The sequence below is a fragment of the Microcebus murinus genome, chromosome 4 (assembly GCF_040939455.1).
Source record: "Microcebus murinus isolate Inina chromosome 4, M.murinus_Inina_mat1.0, whole genome shotgun sequence".
NCBI lineage: Eukaryota > Metazoa > Chordata > Mammalia > Primates > Cheirogaleidae > Microcebus > Microcebus murinus.
The window spans coordinates 70519973-70532274 of record NC_134107.1 but is presented as its reverse complement, the minus strand read 5'-3'; the positions used below and the strand labels follow the sequence as shown (position 1 = coordinate 70532274).

General features: G+C 47.2%; 1 protein-coding gene across 1 annotated transcript; it reads left to right on the top strand.

Annotated features, from left to right (window-relative positions):
• Positions 1-1569: 1569 nt before the first annotated feature.
• Positions 1570-10782, top strand: FZD4 (frizzled class receptor 4). Its single transcript, XM_012745165.3, has 2 exons — positions 1570-2171; positions 4329-10782. The coding sequence occupies exons 1-2, from the start codon at positions 1887-1889 to the stop codon at positions 5655-5657; spliced, it is 1614 nt and encodes a 537-aa protein (XP_012600619.1). The 5' UTR covers positions 1570-1886; the 3' UTR covers positions 5658-10782.
• The last annotated feature ends 1520 nt before the right edge of the window (positions 10783-12302 follow it).

The window sequence follows — 12302 nt, the reverse complement described above, 5'->3', positions numbered from 1 at the left end:
CATGTGCCAGATAATTGGCTGAAATGAGAGGATACAAACATGCATAAAAACAGCCGTAGGAAAACAGTGGCAGGTGTGGACAAAAGGTTCTCAGGAAGAGGACAGAAAGCTTTTTATCCAGACTGTCAGATCTGGGCTGCTGGAGATGTCCTTAACATCAGACTGGAAAGCAGGAGGTTGTACCATGATAGGCCTCTCCAAGCTGTTTGAGGAAAAAAAAAAAATCCCCAAACACAATAGCCAAATCATTCAGTGCTTACTATATGTCAGGCACTGCACTGCATGATTTACAGGCATCTCATTTAACTTAGAACAACTGTGTGAGGCAGACACGAACTTCTGTACTTTACCGATGGCCAGTCTGAGGCTCAGAGAGGCGCAGGAGCTTGACCACAGTCAAGCAACAAGGAGGAATCCACCTGCCTGGGAGTTTCACTGGCCAACTGGAAAGCAGAGAGAGGGTGGACCAGCACAAAGCCCCAGGGGGCTGGGAATGAGAGACCGGAAAGTTGGATTGAAACTCGGGTCGCATGATCTCCAGATCCCCACAACCCGACGCAGACGTAGAATAAGGAGGAACGGGGCGCAGGCTGCAGGGGAGGGGTGCCCGGAAGGCTGGGGGAGGGGAGTCCTGGTGGTGGCGCGCCTTCCTCGCTCTTAGTGCACAGGTCAATCCTCTTCCCTCCCACCCTTTCGCCCTCCCAACCTTATTTAGAAACCGTGTCCCCGAGACAGGAAGGGCGGCGGGCCGAGAAGCACGGAGCGTCCCGGTCTCATTTCCTTTCGAATCCCCCTGTGGAATTTCATTTCATACGGTGAGGAAATCGGAGCGCGAGACCGTCGGCTGTGGCTGCTCCGGGCGCCTCCCCCCTGGCTGCGGGAGTTAGGCGGCTCCGGGGCGCAGGTCGGGCGAGTCTGGGGGCGGGGAGAGGGGCCGGGCTCCAACCCTCGCAGGTCGGGAGTGAAAATAGCTGCGAACTCGCACTGTACCAGGCACGGCGCTAAGCGGTCTGCGCTCTATCTCTAATCCTCCCAAGTCACTTGGCGGAGGAGGAAACTGACGCCGAGAGGCTGGGCAATTTGCTCAAGGTCACACAGCCGGGATTTAAAGCCACAATCTGCAAATCCAAATCCCGTGTTCTTTGTGTACGCTTCTCCGCCTGATGGGGAGCGAAACCTGCCACGGGCCTAGGTGACAGCTGGAAGGACACGGAAAGGAAAAGGGGCAGATTGGCGGGACGGCACTTCTCACCTGGGAGAGGAGGGGGCAGGTTGCCCCGGCCGGAGCAACTAGGCTCCATCCCCGCCGGGCCCCCAGCGCGCCTCGCTCCGGGTGGGAGGAACGTGTGCGCCCGGCGGCCGGGCGGGGCGGGGCGCTCCGGGGAGGGAGGGTGGGGCGGACCGGGAAGGGGGGCCGGAGGGCGGGGGCTTGACCCTTCCAGCGGGAGGCGGCCCCGCCCCGCGGCCCCGCCCCCGCTGCCCACGGCTCCCGGCCATTGGCGCGGCGCGCTGTCCGTCCCGCCCCGCCGCGCACAGCGAGCCTCCAGCGCCGCGCAGGGCTCGGGCGGCGAGAGCAGCGGGGCGCAGGGTGCTGGCGGGCTTCGCGGAGACGCTGAGCGGACGCGGCCGGCGCCGGGTTGTGGGCTCGTCGCCTGCAGCCATGACCCTCGCAGCCTGTCCCTCAGCCTCGGCCTGGGGCGTCTAGTATCCCACACAGTCGTGCGCAGCTGCCGGAGAGCCGGCCGCTGCCCCCTCGTCGCCCTTGGCGCCTTATCACACTCGTTCCCCGGAGCTGGAAGCGGCACGGGTAGCCGGCTCCCCGTGCAACCTGGGGGTGTCTCCTGGAGGAGCCCCCGCCGCCGCCGCTGCTGCCCCTTACTCTGGCTATGGCCTGGCGGGGCGCAGGGCCGAGCGTCCCGGGGGCGCCCGGGGGCGTTGGGCTCAGTCTGCGGTTGCTGCTGCAGTTGCTGCTACTCCTGGGGCCGGCGCGGGGCTTCGGGGACGAGGAGGAGCGGCGCTGCGACCCCATCCGTATCTCCATGTGCCAGAACCTGGGCTACAACGTGACCAAGATGCCCAACCTGGTGGGGCACGAGCTGCAGACAGACGCCGAGCTGCAGCTGACAACTTTCACACCGCTCATCCAGTACGGCTGCTCCAGCCAGCTGCAGGTGGGCGCCCCCACCCCCACCCCTGGCGGGACCCCATTGGGGAGGGACGCTCCAGACTAACTTCTCGGAGTCTGTGCCAAGTGGAACCCCTCGTCCCCTTCCTAGCCTGAAGGGTGCAACTCTCCTGGAAAAGTGATTTCCATCCCCACCCCCACTTTTCTGTCCTTTCTCAGGGACTGGAAGCCAAAACGTTGTGTAAGTCATCTGGCCTGGGAAAGAACCCACTCTTACACCCCGCCCTTCCGTTTTTCTCCCCTGCCCACCCATGTCTGGCCAAGCCCCTAACCCCAGTGGAGCTGAGAGTTATCTTTGCCAAGGATTCGGCTGCTGCCGCTGCTGCTCGGTGGGCGAGTCCCGGATAGAGCAGCCAGCTGTAGCTAAGACTTGGAAGGGGAGATAAAGAGACGGGACTTCTCCCTTCCCAGTCCCTCACCGACCTTCTTTCTCCCCCCGTATTTTTGCGGTGGACTATTAAATGAAACACCGCTGCACCGTTTTCTTCTGAAAGTCCCTTCCTCGCGATTTTAGAGGTCATGCATGAAGGAACGGTTAGGTTGGCTTGAGTTCTGATCCTCAGTGTTGAAGGCAGGCTTAATGCTTGGAGAGCGAGAAAAAGCTCCAGGAGGGTAGTTGGAATATTGGAAGAAAAAAAAAATTTTTTTTGCAGTCATTAAAAAATGTAAAGATTATGTAATGATGTTGAAAATATTTATTCCACAATAATAAGTGAAGAAAGAATTTGCATGTACAGGGCGATTGTTATCTTACAAAAACAAACACAAAACCCACCAATTCATGGGGTGGGAGGGAGACTGAACGGAAAATTTAACAAGTGTTAACATTGGTTGTGTTTTGGTTGGTGAGGCTGAGTGATTTTTAGAAAATTCGAAAAGAGAGAAGTTGTGGGGAAAAGAATAGAGGTTAGTTGTCCAGGCTAAGTTTCAGGAATCTGTGGTTCTGGCTGTAACTTCTGAGAGATAAGAAACAGACATACAGCTTACTTACTAGGTGCATGTTCTTACACAGGTCATTTTAAAAGTTAGGTTGTGGTTTTGGAAAGATGGTTGGGATTAAACCTATTGCTGGTGAAATATCCCTTTGGAAAGTTCAGAACTTTGGAACTAGGTTATAAAAGCTTAAGAAATGATCCTTTAGCTCTCAGTTTGGAAACAGCACATATCCTGACATCAGTGGCAATTTTGTTGGAGAAACAGCTTTTGCAGGGATATGTATTTTTAATTACATGTATCCTGGGGAAGCAGCCAAGCTGTTTTGAAGGACAAGACTGGATCCCTTTACATGCTGGAAAATAGTTACTTGTAACCCTACACTTCATAGACAACATCTGTAAGGAGCCAAGCAGACTGTTTATCAATGCTGGAGGAATTGAGGACAGCAACTGGACTCTCCCCTGCTGGTATTGCAGTTTCAGGGAATTAACATTTACATTTTCCTATTGTGCCTCGTTATTATTCATTGAGGAAACCTGGCCAGACAAACCCCCTGGTGACCAGAGACCTCAATCTGCCTCCCATCCTTGGGTCTAACAGTGTCTCAATTGGGACATTTTCTGTTTCAGTATGGAATGGCTAAAAAAAAAAAAAAAAAAAAAATTAAGGGCCAATGTTGAGAGATAAGAGGATATTAACAGGATCTACATTTTTTTTACATTTATTTTTATGGTGATAAAATAAACCAACCCCTGGTGACCAGAGACTCCAATCTGCCTCCCATCCTTGGGTCTAACAGTGTCTCAATTGGGACATTTTCTGTTTCATTGTGGGTCGATTAAAAAAAAGGGGGGGCTAACATACAGAAATGAGAGAATATTAACAGGATCTACATTTTTTACATTTATTTAAAAATCAGTTATTTTAGGTTATTTCCTTAAGTGTGCAGTTCTTCAGATGCTTTATATATATGTATATTTGTTCGTTCCTCTGGAAAGGATTACTGGAGCCAAACTAAGAAAAGTGTGTAAGTGATGGATTATTAGGCACCCTTGTTTGAGGTCAGAGTAAACTGACAGAGACTCCCTATAGGCTGGTTTAAAAGTAGCTGTATACATTGTCTGGAAGCATTCAACTTAGTTTTGTGCAAGCATTTGGTCAAACTTCCAAGTCATTGTTTTCTTTGTTCATTTCATTACTTTTCCAGTTCTTCCTTTGTTCGGTTTATGTGCCAATGTGCACAGAGAAGATCAACATCCCCATTGGCCCATGTGGCGGCATGTGTCTTTCAGTCAAGAGACGCTGTGAACCTGTCCTGAAGGAATTTGGATTTGCTTGGCCGGAGAGCCTGAATTGCAGCAAATTCCCACCGCAGAACGATCACAACCACATGTGCATGGAAGGGCCAGGTGATGAAGAGGTGCCCTTACCCCACAAAACCCCCATCCAGGCTGGGGAAGAGTGTCACTCAGTGGGGACCAACTCTGACCAGTACATCTGGGTGAAAAGGAGCCTGAACTGTGTCCTCAAGTGTGGCTATGATGCTGGCTTGTACAGCCGCTCGGCCAAGGAGTTCACAGATATTTGGATGGCCGTGTGGGCTAGCCTGTGCTTCATCTCCACCGCCTTCACAGTACTGACCTTCCTGATCGATTCTTCTAGGTTTTCCTACCCTGAACGCCCCATAATATTTCTCAGTATGTGCTATAATATTTATAGCATTGCTTATATTGTCAGGCTGACTGTAGGCCGGGAAAGGATATCCTGCGATTTTGAAGAGGCAGCAGAACCCGTTCTCATCCAAGAAGGACTTAAGAACACAGGATGTGCAATAATTTTCTTGCTGATGTACTTTTTTGGAATGGCCAGCTCCATTTGGTGGGTTATTCTGACACTCACTTGGTTTTTGGCAGCAGGACTCAAATGGGGTCATGAAGCCATTGAAATGCACAGCTCTTATTTCCACATTGCAGCCTGGGCCATCCCTGCAGTGAAAACCATTGTCATCTTGATTATGAGACTAGTGGATGCAGATGAACTGACTGGCCTGTGCTACGTTGGGAACCAAAATCTCGATGCCCTCACTGGATTTGTGGTGGCTCCCCTCTTCACTTATTTGGTGATTGGAACTTTGTTCATTGCTGCAGGTTTGGTGGCCTTGTTCAAAATTCGGTCAAATCTTCAAAAGGATGGGACAAAAACAGACAAGTTGGAAAGGCTGATGGTCAAGATTGGGGTTTTCTCAGTACTGTACACGGTTCCTGCAACCTGTGTTATTGCCTGTTACTTCTATGAAATCTCCAACTGGGCACTCTTCCGCTTTTCTGCAGACGACTCCAATATGGCAGTTGAAATGTTGAAAATTTTTATGTCTTTGTTGGTGGGCATCACTTCGGGCATGTGGATTTGGTCTGCCAAAACTCTTCACACATGGCAGAAGTGTTCTAACAGATTGGTGAATTCTGGGAAGGTAAAGAGAGAGAAAAGAGGGAATGGTTGGGTGAAGCCTGGGAAAGGCAACGAGACTGTGGTATAAGACTAGCCAGTTTCCACACTTTCCTCATTTTGAAGTGGGGGGTGGGGGGAATGCCAGCATTTCGGTGAAAATGCTACTAAAAGTTTTATGCAGTGAATCTCAAGTTTGAACAAACTAGCAACACTTACGTGACCCCCATCAACCCACCACCCCCTAAACCAGCATCATAAAACCAATGATTTTGCTGCAGACTTTGGAATGATCCAAAATGGAAAAGCCAGTTAGAGGCTTTCAAAGCTGTGAAAAATCAAAACGTTGATCACTTTAGCAGGTCGCAGCTTGGAGCGTGGAGGTCCTGCCTAGATTCCAGGAAGTCCAGGGCGATGCTGTTTTTCCCTGCAGGGTGGGATTTGAGCTGTGAGTTGGTAACTTGCAGGGAGAAAGATTAACTTTTTTAACCCTTTAAAGTTTTAAATACTAACTGGGTCTTTCAGATAGCAAAGCAATCTATAAACACTGGAAACACTGGGTTCAGAGAAGTGTTACAAGAGTTTTATAGTTTGGCTGATCTAACATAAACATCTTCTGTGGTGCACTGTCTGCTGTTTAGAACTTTGTGGATTGCACTCCCAAGAGGTGGTGTCAGAATCTTTCAGTGCCTTTGTCATAAAGCAGAATTGTTTGAACAAACAAAAGTACTGTACTAACACGCATAGGGTATCCAGTGGATTTTTCTTCTCTCTCTTCCTCTCTTAAATTTCAACCTCTCTTCTAGGCTGCTGCTGTTTTCTTCATTTTACATTAATGACTCAAAAAGGTATTTTTATAGGAATTTTTGCACGGCAGCATGCCTAATGAGGGGAAAAGGAAGGGTGATTCACTTTCTGACAATCACTTAATTCAGAGGAAAATGAGATTTACTAAGTTGACTTACCTTACCGACCCCAGAGACCTATTGCATTGAGCAGTGGGGACTTAATATATTTTACTTGTGTGATTGCATCTGTGCAGACGCCAGTCTGGAAGAGCTGAAATGTTAAGTTTCTTGGCAACTTTGCATTCACACAGATTAACTGTGTAATTTGTGTGTGTCAATTACAATTAAAAGCACATTCTTGGACCATGACATAGTATACTCAACTGACTTTAAAACTATGGTCAACTTGCATTCTCAGAATGATAGTGCCTTTTTTTTTTTTTAGCATAAGAATGTTATCAGAGTCTGGTCTACTTACTACAATGGAGACTTTTTTAATTTTGTGAAGGGAACTAAGGACAGCTAATCCAACTACTTGGTGCATAATTGTTTCCTAGTAATTGGCAAAGGCTCCTCATAAGATTTCTTTGGAGGCAGTGTGGCCTGGAGTATTTATATGGTGCTTAATGAATCTCCAGAATGCCAGCCGGCAACTTGATTGGTTAGCAGGGAATAAAGTGTAGACCATATGAAATGAACTGCAAAGTCTAGCAGCATAGGTCTTAATTGCCTTTTGCAGAGGTATCCAAAGCTTTTAAAATTTATGTTTTACGTTCCTCACAAGGGGGTACCCCCTAGCAACCTCTCAAAAGTTGCAGTTCTTTTAAAATTGTAACTGGCCTTTCTCTTAATCTGCCTTAGGCCTTCTAATCATGAGATCTCTGGGACAAATTGTTGACTGTGTTACAGGTTGCTCTCCTTGTAACTCATACCTGTCTTTGCTTTAGCAACTGCTTTGTAATGACTCATTTGTTTATTAATTCATGTCTTCTTTTAATAGGTAGGAAAACTTTTTTTTTTAGTATCACACTTCTTTGTGGAGAAACATCATTTTCAGGGACTCATAATTCCAAATAGATGGTCCAATTCTAGAAATAAGCATGTCTTCTTTCTTTCTTTTTTGGTTTGACATTTTCCTTCCTTCTTTCCTCTTTTTTTTTTTGTGTGTGGTTCTTATGCTGTCTGAGATCAAGGTGCCTCTGTGGACTGTTGTGTGCTTTGGAAGGGAAGGTCTTAGGCCTTTGGAGACTGAAGCTAAGTGGGCACGGGTGGCCCCTGCTGCTGTGTGCCCAGTCTGAGTACCCTGGCTGGACTCTGGGTCAGGGCTCCAGGAGCATGAGAAGTGATCCCCGGAAGGACCAGTTTAACTCCATCTGAGAGTACATTGCCTATGAAATGCAAAATGTGAACTCCCTGTGCTGCTTGCATATAGTTCCCATAACTGTCCAGGGCCCTGGAGCATGCACCCAAGGGCAGAGCCTGCCCTTACTCACGCTCTGCTCTGGTGTCTTGGGAGTTGTGCAGAGACGCTGGCCCAGGAAAGGGAAGGAGAGCCATGCACGGGCGAAACTGGCCTTGCTGTTAGAGCATGGGGGTTTGTGAAGCAGTTTTCTTTGTAATGCGTCAGTGGTGTGACCAAGACAGCACCTAGCAGAGGGCCAGGCATGCAGTAGGTGCTCAGTAGTTGTCAATGATTAAATAATAACAATAAAAGAGCACTTGGGGGGAACTGGATAGATACCCAAGTTCTGAGTTCTGGAGCTAGTACCCTGACAACCTTGCAGGTTTTGACATGTGTGTTCCACAATCTCTTGCCTTCACAGGGGAAAGTATATTGGAGCAGAAATGGCCAGTCAGTGCAGACTGGATTAGTAGCCTTAGCAATGCCAAATGGTTATAGGCCTTTCCTTTCACATTCTGGACAATGGAGAGTGTTTACAGTTTCAGGAAAGGAACTTGGTGGCTGAGGAGTCAGTTACTAGTGACCTTCAAGTGACTCCATCACTTCTTAAATTGGTGTTTGTAAAAAAAAGAAAAAAATTCATTTATCAGCCCATGTATTGAGTACCAATTGTGTGTAAAACCCTGTATTAGGTGCCTTAAAGGATGTCACAGGAGACAGTCTCTGTTCTTCTAACTGATCTAGGGTAGGGATGTACCTGGGGCCACTGAACATTGCTATTGGTTTTGTGAAGGAGCAAGGGCCTCTGGAATTCCCTTGTTTCAACTTTCTCCATCCCATAAACCTTCATCTGGGTCTTCCTACTTTTAACACATCTCTCATCCCTGCCAGGACTCCTTCCAAATCAATTACAGGGGGGTTTGACAGAAAGCACCAGCTCTGTTTCATGACAATCTCCGTATAAATCCCCTGTGAAGAATGTGAGGACAGGTTATAAGGACGTGAGCTCCCACATCTATGGCTTTGGGGGCAGGCAATTAAGGGCTTAGGGTGTTCCGTGTGACCTGTGTAGGTATATTTGAGGAGAGTGTCTAGCTAGGGAAAAGGTTAATGTTTCTCTTACTTTGAAATCTAGAATAAGTGGGTAGGATTGTAGCTTCTTACAAAAATCTCCTGGCCTCCAAAGATTTTATTAAACAGAAGCCAATGGCACCTCTGTCCAACCTCGTCTCTGGAAGACCCCTTTCTCCTGCTTCATAAGGGCCAAACCTCAGGGCAGAGGAACATGGGGCAGGGTGGAACTGACCAGAACCATCTGGTTGAGCTACTTGGTTGATTCATATCCTTTTTCCTTTATGGACACCTATTTCCTGATCTCTCAGGCTGTTTCTGAGCTGGCAGCTCACTGGGGCCTGACACCAGAGAAGGAGTGACACTTTTTATTTCCCCAAGTTGCTCTCTGACTTTCCTTTTCTAGGTCATACCCTCACCTACACTCTCCACACTCAGAATCTGGGAACCTTGTGTATCTAGATTCTGAATTGGGATTCTACCCAACGCCTTCAGTTCTGTACTGTCTCTCTCCCTTCAGCCTCCCAGTCACTGTGTTAAGTGCTTGCTGTGCTGGGAACCAATCTGGGACCTATGAACAGAAAGACTAGCACAATAGCCTCAGTAGTCCTGGAGGGGCAAGACTCAGTTCAAAGGGATCTCACCAGGATGGTGCAATTTTTGACATCTGATGAGGTGACCATAGCCGCAGTTAAGAGAACCAGAGAGCACAGACTTTGGAAGGAACCTCTTAAAAATTAGTCTACATCCTGTATTTCATTCTGTAATGGCATTGGAGAGAATTGCTATTCCAGCCAATCACATTGAGTTACTGGACTCTGACAAGTTCTTTTGTTCTTTTATTGTATTTGAGTTTAGAGTCCCCGTCTGGGTTTCTATTATGTCTGGCAAAGGATGTGGGTTATCATTTTTCCTCCAGGGCTAGATCACAGATCTTGGAAACTTCTCAGAGAGCATTTTGCTCCTACCAAGGATCAGATAATAGAGACTTAAATAATGGATTTTGTTTCACTGTAGCCTGGACAGAGCTTTGTGCTGCTGCCTCTTGCCATGTGCAGTAACGGCACATTTGACAGGACCAGGAGGCACGTGAACCCCGGGTCCCCCTGACTTGCCTCTTCCCCTGTAAGCCCAGCTGCCTTGATAGTAGCCTGCTTCTTTTTCTGATATACCTTATTTCCTCCTCCTTTGCATCAGCAAATTCCCAGTATTCACCCAAGCGATTTGTAGAGGGCCTGTTTGGGGGTCCTATGTGAGCCATGTCCTCAAAGCTTTTGTACCTCCTTGCTCTCCTACAATATTCAGTACATGACCACTGTCACCCCAGAAGGCTTCTGAAAAGAGAGGCAAGAGCAGGTCTGCCCTACGAAGGTTGGGTCCATCTTCTCTCCCAAGTGGTGAAAGTTTTCAAATCCTGTTAATGGGCTCCGGGCCCCAAGTTGGCTGTGGGATTTGGAAGTGGTAGCTGCTTCTAGGTTTCTCCCAGCGGAGCATGTAGGTGGTTCTGAATCTTTTCTACCTCACAGGGTTGTTGTGAGGCTTTAGAAGGTGTAATGATGAAGGCCCCTTGAGTCCTTTGTAAGAAAAGTGGGCAAGATATCAGGCATAATCTGCGTAAAATGTGACTGCCCTTACTCTGTGCAGCAGTCAGGCTGGTTGCTCTGTGGCCTTTTCTTGTATCCTCATGCCACCCCCCAGCCCCTTCTAGGAACCCTGAAGCCAACTTGGGGGACTTTCAGATGTTCGACATAGAGGTACCAGGCAAACTCCTGCTACACATGCCCCGAATGAATTGCTGAACTTCAAAGAAAATGGACCCTGCTTTTAAGGATGTACAAAAGTATGTCTGCATTGATGTCTGTACTGTAAATTTCTAATTTATCACTGTACAGAAAAAAAAACAACCTTGCTATTTAATTTTTGTATTAAAGGAAAATAAAGTTTTGTTTGTTAAACTGGTGTGTGATTTGGCATGTTCCTGAAGGTGTATGACAGTCCCTGGGAAGCATACATACCAAGCAATGAGAAATAGAGGATTCAGTTGGCAGGGCAGATTGAGGACTGCTTTCTGAGAGCCTGTTTGTTTCTTTCTTTTGCTGGTGCTATTTTTCCCCTGTGGGATTTCTCTTGGGTCAGCAAACCCCCACAGTCCAAGGTCAACAGAATTTATCATTACTGTGGTCATCAGTAGCACTTAAGTGGGTCACATGATGCTTTGGGCATAACTATAGTTCTCAAGCTGTTACCCCAATAACACCTCTGTTGGGCATTTCCAATATGTGTGGCCATCTTTGCCTTTCAAATCCCATTGACTTAATCTGGTGGCCTGAAAAAGTTTTCCCACCCTAACTTCTAGAGCTTCGGTCCTCATAAAAAAGGGAATGGAAAGGAGACCCCCCTTTTTTTTCCATTTTTTTTGTCTATACAATGTTTCTGTTTTGTGTAATAGACATGGGAGTATGTCACATCAGTCAGTCAGGAAAATGTCTTCTAAGCTAATTTTATAAGTTGGGTGGTCTGTGTTTCCATATCCAATAAAGTCATCAGACAAAGCAAATTCAAAGTCATTATCAGGACATTGTCATGGGAGCCAGTGATACTATGGACCACACAGACAGGGAGGGAAAGCCACTGCCATAGAAGATGTCCGCTGATGTCCCAGGTGACAGCATCAGGCCTCCTGGTTTGCTGTTAAATTCCCTGCCACCCTGTAGCTTCACTTGAATACCACCCTGTTTTGGTGTGCGTAAAAAAGCTCATTGAACAAGCATCTGCAATAAGAATGTCCTTATCTGTGATTGCTGTTGTACTTTAATCTCAAACCCTAAATGAAGAGAGGCATGTAATTTAAATTCTCTGTGAGACAGGCTGTGTTTCTCATTCCATTACCTACTCATTAAGTAGTTATGAAGTTAAGGAAAAGTCAACACAATCTGGAATGAAATCATAATAATCCCTTGCACTTGTAGAAACACTTTCTGAATAGAAAATACTTTCATTTACATGATTTCATTTTATTCTCATGACATTTCTGAAGTAAGTAGGGCAGGCATTGCCTTACTTTAGGGAGGACAAGCCAAGACTTAGGGCAAGGGTAAGCCAGTGGGGAGACAGTACGTTGGACAGCCAAGTCTTCTCATGTGTAGCTCAGGGTTTTGGTTTTGTTTTAATTGTACACTCCTGGGGTTGCAACTGTGTCTTCCCAAAAGATATGTGGAAGTCTTAACCCCAGATGCCTGTGAATGTGACCTTATTAGGAAATAGGGTCTTTGCAGATGTAATCAAGTTAAGATTAACTCATACCAGATTAGGGTGGGCCCACCAATAACTCGTATCCTTATAAGAAAAGGGAAATTTGGACACAGAATGCCCCATGTGAAGGCTGAGAAAAAGATAAGAGTTATGCAAGCAAGCCAAGCCAGAAACACCAAGGATTGCTGGCAACCACTCCAAGCTAGGAGAGAGGCATGGAAGA